The sequence below is a fragment of the Conger conger genome, chromosome 4, assembly GCF_963514075.1.
Source record: "Conger conger chromosome 4, fConCon1.1, whole genome shotgun sequence".
Classification (NCBI taxonomy): Eukaryota; Metazoa; Chordata; class Actinopteri; order Anguilliformes; family Congridae; genus Conger; species Conger conger.
In genome coordinates, this window is record NC_083763.1 from 58434065 (window position 1) to 58450918 (window position 16854).

Here is a 16854-nt window from a genome sequence, read left to right on the forward strand (position 1 = left end):
TGCACATTTAAGCTCACGCGTTGTGAATCTCAAAGCTACAAGTGTTATTAGCTATAAGTGCTACAGTGTGCAGTATATCAGTTATATAGTCTATGTGCACTTAACCCATGCGCGAAAATAACTAAATTAATTTAATATTGCCGTTACTTTACCTAAAAACGATGTTGTCCCATGTTGCCTTTGTACTCCTTCCAGAGTAAAAGCTTGGTCAGAATAATGTATTTTCTCTCCTCCTCAGTTTCCTTGCATGGAAAAGCGATGTGATTGGCAAGCGCAGTAGCGCACAGAGAAAACGAGGGTTATCGCCTCCCAGTTCTGAAACAGAGGTTAGCGCACAGGAGACGGGGGGGGGGGGGCGATGCCTTATACCAGTCACTTCTGTTGAAGACTCCCTGCCTCAAGATAGTTATTTTGCGTGGGTTTCCATTTATTTCGATTCCAATTATTTGCAGCCAACCGCTGGGATAGGCTGTGTCGCCAAAATGCAGCCTATTTGTTTTCGTGAAGTAATTTATATACCCGGACCGAAGCTAGCATGGGTTTCAGCAGAGCGACGATGACATAATGGACAAAATGCAATAGGCTTTTCTATGTTAATTAAACAAGGTTGTTAAATTACTTTGCAGTAGGCTATTTGTACGTAGCATATGTAAGTCTTCTGCAGACTATGCTGGTCCAAAAATGTTCTTAATATGCAAAAACAGCTTGGTGAATAGAGTGACTTCAAAAAGTATGTGTGTGTGGCAATAGTTGACACTGAGCGAAAATGAATAGCCTATAGCTTAACAATGAATGAATGTCAAACTAGTTTGCTTTTCGGTTGGTTTGAGATGAACAAGTGTCCGTAATGACGTAACGAATGGCCGCACATTAAGCGACCTCACCTTTAATAACATAAATCCCGTGACACGCTGGTTCATATTGCATTAACAAGGCTTGAGCTGCTCAATTTTAAATACCGCTTAACGCCATATTTCATTGTTTTATTTATACTGTACCTTTCACAAACCACAATACAAAAATCTCATATAGGAAAAGATATTGTAGAAGTGGGCAGTATTACATGATACCACACACTAAGTGACAACTTTATTTGGTATTAGACTTTTTTTTTTGTAGACGTATTGGTCTTCTACTGCTGTCTCCCCTCCACTTCAAGGTTTGACATGTTGTGTGTTCAGAGATGCTCTTCTGCATTCTACTGTCGTAACTGCTGTGGTTATTTGAGTTACTGTCACCTCCCTGCCAGTTTGAGCATTCTCCACTGACCTCTCTCATAAACAAGGTGTTTTTGCCCACACTGTTGCTCACTGAATGTTTTTCATTCTCTGTAAGTTCGAGAGACTGTTGTTTGTAAAAACAAATCACCAGTTTCTGAGATATTAAAACCACTCCAGCTTGCACCAACAATCATTCCACGATCAAAGTCAGTTCTTCCCCATTCTGATATTTGGTCAAAACAACAACTGAACCTGTTGACCATGTTTGCATGCTTTTCTGCATTTTGCTGCCACATGATTGGCTGATTAAATATTTACATTAATGAGCTGGTGTATGGGTCTACCTAACAAAGTGACCACTGAGGGTGTGTTGGTATTATAATAAAGAAAATTATGGAAACACAAAGAACAAGGAGGTTTTGGTGGTGGGCCACATTAGCATAGCATAGGAAGGAAATAGTAGATGTGGCGACCAAAAAGGAGAACAAATATTATCTAAGACCCAACAATTCCTGCTTGTTCATGATAGGGGATATTTATCTCTGGTCTTAATTTTGAGAGCCATACATTCTACTGTGCTAAACTTCAAGGTGCATTGAATAAAAATACATACATTTTATAAATGACACATCACTGAAACAGGTTTTTGTAATCCAAGATAAGTGTACTATTTCAGGAGGATAGTAATGTGTGATTAAAAGACACTATGGCAACAGACAATGCCGTGGTATTGTGGGGATTAACACTTTGGTAGAGTTTCATTGCTTACAATGTTCCCTGAGGTCTCTCACTCTGTCTGAAAAGATGCACAATTAAAAAAAAAAATCAGTTTTATCAGTCTATGTGTCAGTTATTTTCATCTGGCTGGTGACTAATAAATAAATATTTAACATGTTATCAGTGGCACACATGAATCAGGTTTGTCACGGCAGCCAAGAGAAGGACTTAATTTCTTGTTAAGCATCCTTGGGAAAGCGTAATCTGTATATTTACCACCTGCTCTCGTGGAAAAAGTTTGCTGAATTTCAAGTTGTACTATAAAGTGAACTATTGGTCTAAACATTGCGATTAAACTTCTCTTAAACTATGAATTCACAGGTTATCAACCAGGGCTGTGAGGACAATGAGTATATTATTATATATAATACGGGTAAAACAATTCAACAAATCAAAGTATGGACCTGCTGATAGCTGTGTTTGCGCCTCCAACACATCTAAATGATACAAACATTTCCCACTGACTCTAGGCCAGATGAGGAAGGAGAAGCAATTTTCAGTGAGACTTTAAATCACAGAACAGACAAATGTTTTTCATCTATCCCTTTGCAAAACCTAGGACTTTTTTCAATGAAAAAATGTTCGGATTACCCATTAAAAAGGTCAGAGCAATTTCACTTTGAAACATTTCATTCTGAGGACGTGTGTGTCCTGGATTTATACCTGCATACCTCACTCTTCCTCGTTCACAGTTATTCATGAGCTCAGTGTGCTATTCCAAATAACTTCAATAAATATCAATAAAGTAAAGGTCTGATGTAGACACACAATGAGGAACAAAGTGATAAAATCACAAAAACAATTTGGTTTTATGTGCTGAATACGTTTTTGAACCTAAGTTCAATGTCATAACTGCTGATGGAAGTTGATCAGTGCATGTATATACACACACACACACACACACACACACACACATCAAGGGAACTGGCACTTTTCATGCAACTCTTATATTGTTATATTGATATGAGTGAAATTATAATCATGTGTTAATCATAGAGAAACAATGGTATTTTTGTAACCACAGCTTTATCATAAATACAGCAATCATCCCAACTGGGTGCCATTATCATCACTTCAACCATCATTGTTGTTGCCATACACATAGCTAATTTATCAATCCATCAAGCCTATCAAACAGCAGCTGTTTCCTTGCTGTAATAATAAAGAGTCAGACAAACACTATCACTGTTTTTATTTCTGCAAATATCTTCGCTGAGGTCTGGAATGCACAAAATGCATGGAATGCACACAAATCACATTTTCCATATAATATAAATAGACATACAAAATATTTTAATATAGGCTATTAAAACATAATACTATGTATAACACTAAAGGATCCTTACCCATAAAACTTTTAAAAAAGACTAACCCAAACACTGAAAAAACGAGCACAAACACATTTTGAGGTTATGACCTGAGCTATGAAAAGCTCAAACACCACCGCCTGTCATTTTGCGTTACCACCACTAAGCGGCAGCCGTAGGCTAAATCAATTTGGTTTAACTCTTGCTTTAAATCAGCTTTGGTTTCCCCAGGGTCCGGAAATACATGGTTGAGCAATAGTTCCTCGTTTCATGTTGTGACGTGTTTTACTTCTTTTTACATACTTCAAATTCTTCAGAATGCATGCTCATAGCATAATGCTCTCGATGCTCTCTCTCTCTATATAGTATTTTCCTTGTGGGCAGCTTGTACACATTAAAGCACAGCAACGTCAGTGTCATCTCGCAAAAGTGGACCATTTCAAGATATCTTATTAAGTTGCTCATTCACGTGTCCACGCCAGCATTTTTGCGTTCATCATATTAGAGGAATGTGTCATAGTACCAGGAAATGCCCATTTGTGTCCTTGGTCACATGCCAAGTCACATGCACAAAGAAGAAATCGCAGGGTAATTACCTGCCTCGGCGGATGAACCAATAGAAAACGCTGTTGCCAAATGAGGCCGCAACGATTAAGTCAAGGCGTTTTTTGTTGTTGTTTTTTTGGTAAATAAAAACATCTATATAAAAACATTTCTTAGTTCTAAAATGTAATAAAAACAAGTTTTAAAACAAACAAACAAACAACAACAAAAAAATTCAAAGATTGAACACCAATATGTGAGCAGAAATATTTTTAATTTGCTGTCAAATCCAATGGGAAAATAGTCTTTTGAGCGAAAATGTAGCTATCACTAGAGGGCGACCTATTGGCGAAACTGACAGCTCGAAAGCTGGCCCCTTGCTTGGATCAGACTTTGCGGTCTTTGTTTTATGTTGAACAACGCTATCTCATGTTTAGTTCGCCTGGAAGCTGCATATATGTTCGGTGCATAACTGTTTCGTTCCTTTTAACTTGTAATAACGCGAATGATTGACGCTGTCATGTTGAAATCACGATTAAAACATCATATTTGCCGCAATCACAGAAAATATTATGATTAGAAATGGGCCATTTTGCAAGCGAAATTAAAACTGCTTCCTCATCCTCTCGCGATATTATCACACTCCCGCGAGCAAAGGCGCCTGTCTGACTCACTGGTTTCCTGTCGTTCCCAGTTGTTTGGTTAATGGCGGACGAGCAAATCAACGGCTAGCTTAATCACCATTATAAGCCGGGAAAAGACAAGTTTAAAGGCGGGTAGCTAGTTGAACTGTCTCTTGGGAAGACGTGTACGTATCCAGTCAACAAGGAAAATACTTACTCCTACAGGACGTTAACCCGCATTAGAAGACAAGCGAGACCGAGAAGTTAGCTAGCTAGTAGCTACAAGATCCTTAGGATTATGAGCGTTCAAACGTTACAGGACCCAGCGGCCTGAATACTTTTTGGTTTTAGATAACTCGTCGATCAAGTGGAAAAAAAACAGCTAATGCGAAAACTGGATTGAGGACGATAACACAATATAACGTTTGTGAACTACTGCATGCAGACATGCCACTGTATCTTTTGAGAAGGTGACATCGGAAAGAAGCTGCTATCCGAGAACTGCCACCGGACGTCACTAAGGTAGCAACCCAGGTAAATAACACTAACGGTAGCACCCTAGCTAACAAACTGGCTAACCATATCGGCATTTAAAGAACGAGTCTATTGCTCGCTAACGTGGTAACTGTTACTAGCTAGCTAACTCGCGTTATTGAGAGTTGCGAGGCTAATTACATTGTTTTGTATTTTGCCCTCGTTCTAGTCTTTTGTACGAGATAAAACATTGAGACAGCTAGCCTAAGTAACGCTAGACAATTGGCTCGGTAGCAAACCTGAAGTTATAGAGGCACACAGTTGGCAAGTGTTATAGTCGCCACTAGACACAAAAAATACCAACACTAGCTGTTCGGCATAGTGAAAATGTTGTCATTTAATTGTTACTTGCTGACTTTGTTTCTGACTAACGATAGCGGACTGGATAATGTTAGTTGCTATGGAGTGGAAATAAGTGTGACATCAGCAGAACATCAGTATTAATCTCGATGACTATTGCACAACACAGCAACATCGTTTTCTAAAAGTAACTAGACTTAACGATAGTTTAAAAAAAGCTGCATGTTCGTTTCGACCTGGCGTTTCCATGGGAATCTGAGAGCTGGCTAACGTTAAGCTAGCTAACTTAAAGTTAGCTGGCTGACTGGCAATGTAAACTGCCGTTCTGTTGAGCTGATGCTGATACTGTTCATACCCCTCGGTTGGTTTCACCTGAATGAGGCTGTGGCCTTTGAAGAGAGCAAGCAGGTCGCCCTTGTGTGGTGTCCTTCTTTATTTAGATTTATCTTTGCTGTGCGTTTGGAAGGGACACCCTCAGGATTTAGATGGATACATTACCCAATAAGTCAGTTTTGTCTTGAGTGTTAGTGTGACTGACAATTAATTGCTGCAATGCTTTGACCTGAACACTCTTTCATAATTTGCCTTACTTAAATGTCCCATAGCAGGTTTCTGCCTGCAATTAAATTAATTGGATGTTTTATAGGTAAAGCCTCTTGTTGAATAAGTTCATTGTAATGACATTTGAAAACATACTGCAGATTTTGCTGACAAATTGGTTTTCTGAAGTTAAGTGTGATGTGAACCTGTGGTTAGCTGCTGTATTGATATATGCAGTACACCAGGTCTTGAAGCACTGGAAATGCGAATTTGGCCATTTCTTGCATTATTGTCATTATTGCAATTGCTATTTAGCAGACGCAACTTACAGTTGATTAGATTAAGCAGGGGACAATCCCTCCCTGGAGAAATGTGGGGTTAAGGACCTTGCTCAAGGACCAAACAGGTATGCAGATCTTATCGTGGCTTTACGGGGGATTGAACCCCCAACCTTGCGGGTCCCAGTCATGCATCTTAAACTTACAAACTTGAATTTGTGTGTTTGTTTGTATTACACTGTAGTTTATAGGTTAAGAGTGGCCTACTGATTCTTATAGGGATTTTGTTTTATTTTGTTTAAACTGTGATGAGTATCTCAGGAAGGTCTATCAAGGTAAGGGATTAGAAAGGGAATGGTACTGATTGGGGTGGGTATGATCGGTTTATATTTGAACACTCCTACAAACTGCTGGGATGGGACTGTGCTCTTATTTCAGGAAGCAGAACAAAGTCAACATTTTGGTTCATGTTTTCTTCAGAGAATTTGTGATCCACCCCTTCACTGTCCTGTTTGCATTGCCTTTTGATGTGATTTAAGTTTGGTTACTACTATGATACATGAAGGAGGGCAGGACTACATCTCTTGTTTCCTGAAAGCTGTTCTGACACTTGAGAATTGCATAATCCAGCCTTTTGCTGATGGAGGTATCCACACCAGTCCTTAGTGCTCTGCTGGCAACTGGTGTCATGGTTATTGTTACAGTTTTGAATATGATATGACCTTACATTATTAAATTAGTCACTCCAGCGATCATTATCAAGGCAAAGTAAGGATAAGAAGGACAGTTTAAAACCCCCTTTTGTTCTTCATTTCATTTCTAAATGCAAAACAAGAGGATCAGTTATTCCCAAGCTAGAGCCTTGTCTATTTTGCTTTTGGCTAAGAATTATTTTTAGAAGCCCTAACAGCCAGCTAAACTGCGTTCTGTGACATGCTTTTAAAATGTGAGGCCTATTAATAGAAAGGAACAGCAGTATTTAAAAGCTCTCATTGTTTTATATGTTTCAAGCAGCTGAAAGAAAGTAAGCTGCTATGTGGTGCAACAGGCAGAATTAAATTCCTTTATTGTTAATGAACTAATGTGGTCTAAGCTACTCTTTGCATTCTGACTGAGTTGGGGCAGTACATTAAACATTTGTTGCCTATTTCAGCTGTATGCTTTTCAACAAGTGTCTGTGTTATAAGTTAGGCCTAATTATGTTGTAAATGGTTATTAAAATAGATTTTATATTTATGCATGTATGAGTAGACATTTTGCACCCATATGTAGTGTGCTCAGGTAGACAGGAATGGTGTCTCAGCCTTTTTACGCATGCAGCCTAACACAGTGTTTAGGGGTCATGTGTGGATGAGAGCCAGACAACAGTGCTGCTTCTTACTTCTGCAAAAATAGGAAAGAAAATGGAGCTCGTACAGCAAATTAATAATAGCCTACATTAATTCAGTTCTAATACATTTTTTTGTATGTCTTTTTTTAAAAAATTTTTACTGATATACTGTCACCAATATACATTACAGAAATGGGGAATGAATAAGCAGGTCAGAGTCGCCCAAAAATCCCACAAATGAGGTTAAAAAAACGACCCTGTGGGAAGAAATAAACTACAACGGTAGCGAGAAAAAAAACTCACTGGTGCAAAGAACTCTCAGGAGGAACCTTGTGTCTTAGAAATCCTGCTTCTGTCAGTTCTGTAAATTGGGTTTCATTTTGCGTTTGACTTTTTACATAAATTTAGCCACGTAAAAATGAATAAAACAGCCCTACGTTTTATGTTCATACAGCATGCACAACTAAAAGTACCTGTATCAAACAGGAAAGAAACGTCCAGCTCAGAATTCCCATTTAAATTTCCTTCGGTTTCCTTCATGTTGGAACCTCATTGACTGTGCAACTGCCATATTTACATGTTTTAGAGGGTTGTGAAGTGGTCCTTTTAATTGGTTCTGGTCTGATATGGACCAGCAGAGCTTGTGTTTTACTGGGCAATTAGTAAATTCAGAGCCATGGAAACCGTGGACCCATCAGTGTGCACCAGAATGAAGCTCTAATCATTTTGTCTTCCTCTTCCAACACTAATACTCATGTTGCACACTGAATGATGTCAGCAACACTTTGCATACTGTAGTTTCTCTGAATAATTGGCTTTGTTTTAATGTATTGTACTGTAATCATAGTTCCAGCTGAAGAACAGGGGAATTTTAGAGTGTTGGCGAAGTCATACATTTAGCTTCCAGTGTCAGATCCTTAAGATAAGGAAATTTTTTGTTTTGGGTTTTCTATTTAGCTGCTTCAGTCTGTGTGAGCACATAGTTTAGACTGAGTTACACATTTGTAATGATTGCCCATGGATGTTCCTCTAAATTATCCCCAAGTAACCTCTGTTATATAATCAGTAAAGAAGGTATGGTGCTCAGTAGGTTAAAAACCAGGTTCTCTCCATGCCCCATCCTGATGCTTGTTCAACTCAGATATTGTTTGAAAAGTGAATCATTGGTTTTTGTCTACTTAAGAATGCTAATTTGCAATCTAAAATAAACTCATCTTAGCTGTCACCTTGCACACTGAAAAGGTGCATGTGGAGAACAAAATCACCCAAGAGTGGAATGCCGTCATTTTGCACAATAGCTACTTTGACTCATCGTGTTATGGAGATGAGGGGAGCATTTATTCCTCCTTCAGCCTGACTATGCCTTGTACAGAACTCTGTCATTGTAAGCAAGCTTCACTTTTCAATTTCATGTCTGTAACATTTAGTTGAACGAGACTATTCTTCTGTTCTTCTCTTCTGGGTCATCACTTGAAAACAAAGTAATTTGAAGGTTACGTATCCTGAACTGCGAGAGCTTTCATGACATGACTGGAATGCCTAGTGCATGAAATATCAGGTAACCGAATGTGTAGGATTTTTTAATCTGGACAAGGACTTAGGCCCTGATTAGGCTGTTTGTTTGCTTAGCAGAGCCAGACCACTGGCCTGTAGAGCCTGCTTATGATGAGATTTTAATGAGGTAATCATATTTGTGTTTTGGGGGAAATTCTTGCATTGTTTCCCCCCCCTTGTTTCTCTATGCTCGGTGCAGGTTTAGTTGCAGAACCTGTTTTATTTTTTTGGTTTTTTTTGCGGCTAGTGAACAAAAATACCACTTGTCAGCAGTCTGTCATGGAAAATGTATGTTTTTTTTTTTTGTGTTTTTCCTGTCAGTAAGTTGTGTGTGCATGTGCGTCCGTGTGATTTTATCCTTCCTTCCGCAGATAGGATCTGCAGTGCTTACTCCAGGCACATTAATGCCCTCACCCAGGCACTTTATTTAGGTTACTGCATGCATGTAAGGGGGATATTAAACGGCTCAAATATGTTCTAAAGATAAAAATTCGATTTATTCCAGGAGTGTCTGAAAATAAAGTCTTATAGGTTACAGCAGTTGAGGTCAAATTGCTTTCACGCCCGTCTTTCTGAATTCTCTTGGCTCATTTAACGCTCTGTTCCTCGCCCCGCCCCCCAGCTGCTGCGATGTGGAGCCGCAGGAGGAGCGAGGCGGCCCTGGGCAGCCCGGCCCAGCCTGGAGGACCAGGTCAGTCTCTCCTCAAAGGCTCCCATTGTCTGTGCAGGCCCCGCCGCCTCTCCCCAGTGCAGTAGCCCCTTAGCAAGGTAAAACTTAAACCGAGCATTCCCCGAAGGTCAGGTCACGTAACCGTTTCACAACACGGAGAGCTCCTGAATGGGTAACTCCTCACGTCAAACTTATCGCTGGTGTCATATTTTCTTCCTCAAGCACAATAGCCTCAGCTGCCAAAAAGTCACCTTGTCGTCTTCTCTTATATTCTTCTGAGCTCTGCCTTCCTGTTAAAAATACAAATTTAGATGTTTTCTGCTTTTGTAATTCACCTAAACATCAGCTGACAAAGTTTGTCGCAATGGCATTGTTTTACCCGTACTTGTATTCGTGTTATAAACTGTGTTTTTGCCTTAATTTCAGAGCTGGCGGCTGCATTTAAGAGTTTCGGTCAGACCAAAGCCGCAGTGAGTACATTCTCCAAGCCTGGAGTCGTCCGCTGTTTTTGCCAAATTGTATTCTTTTGTGTTTGATATCGGAAATTGTGTCGCAGAATTTTCTGTTGACTCCTAACTGAGGTGATGTTAAAATGACGGCCTCAGGTGTCTTGTCTGATTCAGCCGTGTGCCGTCTCCCCGTAGTTACGCCACATCGAGAATCGCCTGGAGGCTGCTCCTGGCACCGGGGTGTTGTTGGACTCTGTCATGGATACCAAGAAAACCTCGAGTGGGGCGACCAGGAAAGTCAGCCGCAGAGGTGAGTCAGACCGGGGTAATGAACTCTAGCGTAGGCAGCCGTTACAGTCACTGCGTGTGGTGTAATTTTACAGCTATTAGATAGCTGACATGCTTTCTCGGGCAAGCTCTTTTCAGGCTAGCCTTTCACATTAGAGTAATGTGAAATCAGTTGCATAGCAAGAACGTCTGATGATGAGAACAGCCCACTCAGCCCATCTCGTTATTTCACATCCGGCACTGTGCCAAGGCCAAACGATATGTACATATGTTTGTACTTTGTTAATTGAGAAACGATGTACAGTGCTGCTGTTCTACAGTGCTGCTGTTCTTCAGCGCTGGGCTTGTTTGGGAGGTAGGTGTCAGGACTGACCCGTTGTCCTTGCTGCTGTAGAGGGGAGGCGTTCGGAGCAGAGCTCGGGCCCCGACTCGGCCTCCAAGCCCAGAGCGCGGAGCCGCCGCAGCCCAGAGAAGAGCTCGCGCAGTCCCCTGAGGAACACCACGCTGGACAGCAATGTCAGGAGGGCCAACTGCGTGGAGTTCAGAGAACCGCTGGCTTCCTACAGGTCAGAGAAAAACCTTCTGGCTTCCTACAGGTCAGAGCAAAACCCGCTGGCTTCCTACAGGTCAGAGAAAAACCTGCTGGCTTCCTACAGGTCAGAGCAAATCCCGCTGGCTTCCTACAGGTCAGAGCAAATCCCGCTGGCTTCCTACAGGTCAGAGCAAATCCCGCGGGCTTCCTACAGGTCAGAGAAAGGCACTCTGGACTTCTGAGTAAAATAACCTGATTTGCAACAGCAACTGACATAGGGCCCCTGAATAGAACCTGACAGTTACAGTGCTTTATTGTCTGTCTTTCTGCAAAAATAAAAGTTTATTGTTGTATTAATAAGGATAAGACAGATGCTTATTATTGGCTCCAAATCCAAAAAAGTAGACACTGAGAACAGGTTAACCAAGCAAGACATTTACGGGTGATTTTAGACTCACTTGGTATCGCATTGTAATAGTGTTACTATGCTACTACTAAGCTGTTCCGGAAGTTAGTACATAGTTAGTGCATTTATACTAAACTACTCACTGTAATGTGCTGTTGATTGGACTCCCTAAAAAAGTAAATTGAGCATCTTCAGCTTATTCAGAACGCTTGGCTGTTAATGGGCACTAAAAAAACGCACACATCACCCCCGTTGTAGCATTTCTGCATTGGCTTCCTCTGTCTTTTGATTTTAAGGTTATTTTATTGGTGTTTAAGGCACTTAATGGTTTAGCACCTGAATGCATTAATGACGTTTGGCTGTGTATCAGCCTCAGTGAGCACTCCGCTCTGCAAACACGACCCTGTTAGTTACTGCTCCTGTTAAGCTGAATGCAGGGAGGGCTGCTTTCTGTCTTTACTGTATGCCCCACAGTTATAGAACCCCTCATAAGACTGTCTGTCTTATAGTCATTTTAAATCTCATCTTCTGTGTTTACTACATAACTATTGATCATTACAGTTGTGCTGGGTCCTATATAGGAGAGGCACAAATAAAGCTATTAATTCATTCATGCATTTTGCTATGTGTAGGATTTTGGCCCAGTAGGGATGCCACGCGTTAGCATTAGCTTAGTCCCATCTCCCTGGGTCTGTGCTTGGCACCCAGTGTGGGTAACAGTCTGCTGAGTGTGCATCCCCCCGGTCACTCCTGGCCACGTTCGACACAGACACGGAGGAGACGCGCGAGTGCATAAGCCAAATCACTTACAACCCCTAATTATGAGTGCATGCATTTATGAGGCAAAGCCGGAACCTATTCTCCCAGTAGCTGGAACATCCCAGGGTTACTGTGTGCTGTACATTTTGTGCAGTTCTGCTGTGGTGTCTATTGTGTAACAACACTTACATGGCACCAGCCATGTTGGAAAGTAAGAAAGAATGCAGGCTGTCCTGTTTGGTCCTGCATATGCCTGTTATCACAACAAACACATTCAAATACGCGATGACTGCGCCACTGTTTTCTGTCATTTTTACCCATTTAGCAGTTTTAGGTCTCTAAAATATGATACGTTTTCACATTTCCATTTAGTGCCAGGGTTTGCACTTTGTGTTGAACCATGAAAATGTTTGCAGAGAAAAATAAAAATTACATTTTCAGACCATGTATTTTGCACAGTGCTACAGAGTGAGAGGCACTTGCTGGGGGTGATATAGTGAGTGGCATAAGAGCATTCAAGGTTTCTCTGCAATGTGCCTTTGGCATGTACACCAGGAGAATATGATAGTGATGCGTATGCAAGCTCCAACAATCACTAAAGTGCCATATAATCGCTTTTTCTCAACAATCTCTGACCCTCTCTCTGAGCATCTGCTGCAGTCGTAGGTTCACCCGGTCCGTTTGCTGTTTGTTTTTAGGGAGGCCACCCCTCCCCTCACCCCCTCTCAGCTGGAGGCCCACGCCCTGCAGGCGGAGAGGCCCCCGTCGCCCCTGCAGGACCCGCGGGCGAGCCAGCTGGTGTACCGCAGCGACACGCGGGACCGGCAGAGCCGGCAGGCGGACAGCCCCGCGTCGTCGGCCCTCGACAGCACGACGGTGCGCTACCTCAACGACCGGCCGGCCCTGGACGCGCTGCAGGGCCCCGGGGCCGAGGCCTCGCAGTCCTCCAGCCCCGGGTCGGCCTCCCAGCGCCTGGAGGGCCTGCGCCGCCGGCAGCCCGACGACAAGCTGGAGAAGCTGAAGGAGCGCATCCGCCGCCAGCGCGAGCACCTGGAGGAGGCCGCCGAGAGGGAGAGGCTGCTGGGGTACCTGCAGCAGCCCGTGGGCCTGGCGGGGTCCTCCGCCGAGACCGCGCCCGCCCACGCCCCCAACGTGCGCAAGGTCGCCCCCGCCCCGCCCGCGCCCGTCTATAAAGGTGAGGCTCGGGTTTAGGAGAGGGTTGCTCGTTGTGTCCGGAGACCTGTGTTAATCGCTCTGTGTTTTTTATTCGTCCCGCGCCAGGTTTCAACCCCACGGAGACGAAGATACGCACCCCGGACGGGAAGGTGTGGCGGGAAGCCGAGTTCCAGGGTCTGAGTCGAGAGATGTACAGAGACCTGTCGCTGCAGATCACGGGTGAGAGAGACGCACCCACGCACACACGCTCACTCTCACTCTCTCTCACACGCACGCACACACACACACACGCGCGCGCGCACAACCACACAGACACACAGACACACACACGCGCACACACACGCGCGCGCACAACCACTCTCACACTCTCTCTCTCTCACACACACGCACACACACCCCCACACACTCACACTCTCACTCTCTCACACACACACGCACGCACACACGCACACACTCTCACTCTCTCACAGCAGCTGGCATGCAGGCAACTTTGAACCCTTGGAATGACAGATGACACTGAATCAGGGTGACTGATTAATGAAGTGTGTGCCATAAAGACACAGTGCACACATTCTAATCTAATGGGGTGCTCAGCAGGAATGGGTTTGTGGTGTCAATTTGAATACAGAAACACAAAAGGCTGCACCCTATCCGCATTTTCAAATCTCCATGGTGAAGCCCTGCACTTCCTCCTCAAACTTCACTTTGCTTAAGAGCTGCTGTCTAATGCCACCTCTCAATTACATGGTTTTGAGGAATTGAAATATGATTGCTATAATATAATATGAACAATGTAACAACTTTGTGAACAGTCGTGTTTGGCACGACCCAGTAGGTCTTTGTATCCCATTATGCGCTGTTTCTGTTTTATATGCTGTATGTTTACAGACACTTGTTGTTTCATAGTAATTGGTCATTTCACCAATCCCCTCCTTAGCTCTGTATCTCAGCTTCATTTTTACCATTTTGTCCACGGTGGACACTGTACTTGCATAGTTGGCTCCCTCAGACCAAACTTTGGAATAGTTGACGGGCACAGCGTTTAAGAAACAAGTAATTCTGGCTCAGTCTTTCCAGGCATGGGGCCATAACCACAGCAGCACTGGTTTGCTCCAGCTCTCCACCAAGTCTCCAAAAGAGACTCAGAGCCGTAGTCCTTCTGCCCGCTTACTCATTACTGGCCTTCATACTCATACACTCTCCACCAAGTCTCCTCAAGAGACTCAGAGCCGTAGTCCTCCTCCCCGTTTACACATCACTGGCCTTCATACTCATACTCATACTCATACACTCTTCACCTCTCAGTTGGCATAACTGGAGATCTGATCACCAGCACTTCAGTCTGCATAATGTTCAGTGCTTTCAAATGTTAATGCAAATGTGAAGCGTTCTTGGAATGACTTGGGGTTTATATTCGCTCTTTCTCAAAATGACAGAAAACGCTAAAGTGAAGCAGAGGCCTGTGGAGAAGGGGAGGGAGAAGAAGCCGCCCAAGCCCGTCAGAAAAGTGCACAAGTGCCCCGACGCCAAGCCAGGTTCTGCCCTTTACCTGTACCTTTACCACTGTGCTGCTCCGTACTCCTCTAATGCACTTTATATTGCCATTGTTCTGTCTCCTTTACCACTGTGCTGCTCCGTACTCCTCTTAGTGCACTTTATATTGGCATTGTTCTGTCTCCTTTACCACTGTGCTGCTCCGTAATCCTCTAATGCACTTTATATTGCCATTGTTCTGTCTCCTTTACCACTGCGCTGCTCCGTACTCCTTTAATGCACTTCATATTGCCATTGTTCTGTCTCCTTTACCACTGTGCTGCTCTGTACTCCTCTTAGTGCACTTTATATTGGCATTGTTCTGTCTCCTTTACCACTGCGCTGCTCCGTACTCCTTTAATGCACTTTATATTGCCATTGTTCTGTCTCCTTTACCACTGTGCTGCTCCGTAATCCTCTAATGCACTTTATAATGCCATTGGTCTGTCTCCTTTACCACTGTGCTGCTCCGTACTCCTCTTAGTGCACTTTATATTGCCATTGTTCTGTCTGAGGCTCTTTCATTTTAACTGTACTGCTGTTATCTCTGGGGCGGAGTGCAGGGGGATTTATTACTACAGGTCAAGAGATTCATTATCAGTTTATCTGCAGCACAGATTATAAACCATGAAGGATGTGCCTTGTGGTCTCAGTTCCTGGCTAATATCAGGGTTATCATCATTATCCATGGTGTTTCTTATGCTAGTTAGTATTTTCGTGGACTGCATTGAGCCAGCATAAAATTATATCTAATGTGTACATAGTCTGTATTCCACAGAAAAGAGCTGTGTGTGTGTGTGTGTGTGTGTGTGTGTGTGTGTGTGTGTGTGTGTGTGTGTGTGTGTGTGTGAGTGTGAGAGAGATCGCGTGATCCCGTCCTTGTGAAATGTGCAGTATGTGAAGCATGCACATCGTGCGCATGCTGGCACTCAAACACACAAGCAGTCGGAATGCTGATGCGTCACTAACGCGTTGGCATGGCAGCCCAGACAGCCGAGAGCCCTCCCACTGCCCCGCTTTCTCCAGTGGTGTGAGAGAATGACGGTCTGGACCCCCTCCCCCTCCCTCTAACGCTGCCCACTGCAGCTAGAGCCTCCCTCTTCTGCCGGTATCGGGCTTGCCATTTTCACGGCCCTGCCTGGCTAAAAATAGGCCCGTAAAGACCTCTGATCAAGTTCAGCGCCGTCGGCTTCTTTTACAAACAGAAACAGCTGCCTGTGGAGTCGCTGCACAGCGTTTCCACAAGCAGAACCTGCTGTCTCCGGGAGACTCCTCTCCCCTTCCATTCCCCCACCCCTGCTCATTTTCTGCTCTTTTCACTAAAAGCCATTCGCAGCAAAGACTATAAAGGGTCCCCCAGCATCACCATTCCCCCAGAATGAACTTGGTTTGAATGGAACTTGTTTATATTGGATTTTAATTGGGCCAAAGTGCATATATTTCATGTTTCATGACAATCTCTCAAAATCCCTCGCCCCCAGCTCTGCGCTTTTTTCCCCCCTCTTAGGAGTTATCTCGTTTTCAAATTCAATTCGCTAAATGGCGCATAAATAAGCAGGAGTCATTAAATTTGCAGGAAAGGAATTCTCAGACGAAAAGATTTGTTGTGCAGATGTGGTCTTGGAATGCTTGTCTGCGGGAAACAAACAGGCTTTATTTTAGGTGGATAAAGAGTGAATAGAGCACATCCAATACCGTTCTAATCCCCCTGCCCTGCAGCACTGTCTGCAGAATCGTCCTTTTGCATTGTTCCGGAGGCTTCCGCGGTGCTCCCGCGATCTCATTGGCTTGTTCTGTCGCTTCTTCCTCAGTTGCTCCGGTGATCACGACATCGTCCTGGAGGGAGGGGCTGAAGCCGGGGAGGACGGGGCCTGTCCCAGCACCTCGGGCCCCTCGGGAGCCAAGGGCCGGGACCACAGACCCCGCTGCTCGGCCAGGTGGGCAGGGGACCCCCTTCTGCTGTTCATGTTGTGTGATGTTGAAGGTTGGGGGTGGCTGTGTGCTTATCCATCACGCACGCTATAGGATAACACAT

At 43.7% G+C, this 16854-nt stretch overlaps 1 protein-coding gene across 4 annotated transcripts in view; it reads left to right on the forward strand.

The window, feature by feature from the left end:
• Positions 1-4520: 4520 nt before the first annotated feature.
• The window catches only part of cep350 (centrosomal protein 350), a 42418-nt gene continuing 30084 nt past the window's right edge, over positions 4521-16854 (forward strand). For 3 of the 4 annotated variants that reach the window (XM_061238021.1, XM_061238024.1, XM_061238023.1), the window contains exons 1-9: positions 4521-5004; positions 9629-9697; positions 10103-10146; positions 10321-10435; positions 10808-10979; positions 12809-13305; positions 13392-13505; positions 14723-14821; positions 16631-16756. In XM_061238021.1, the coding sequence (XP_061094005.1) occupies positions 9637-9697; positions 10103-10146; positions 10321-10435; positions 10808-10979; positions 12809-13305; positions 13392-13505; positions 14723-14821; positions 16631-16756 (1228 nt within the window). In that variant the 5' untranslated portion in view covers positions 4521-5004; positions 9629-9636. Of the gene's footprint in view, positions 5005-8934; positions 9011-9628; positions 9698-10102; positions 10147-10320; positions 10436-10807; positions 10980-12808; positions 13306-13391; positions 13506-14722; positions 14822-16630; positions 16757-16854 lie in introns of all 4 variants that reach the window. The other variant, XM_061238022.1, reaches the window with a different exon arrangement.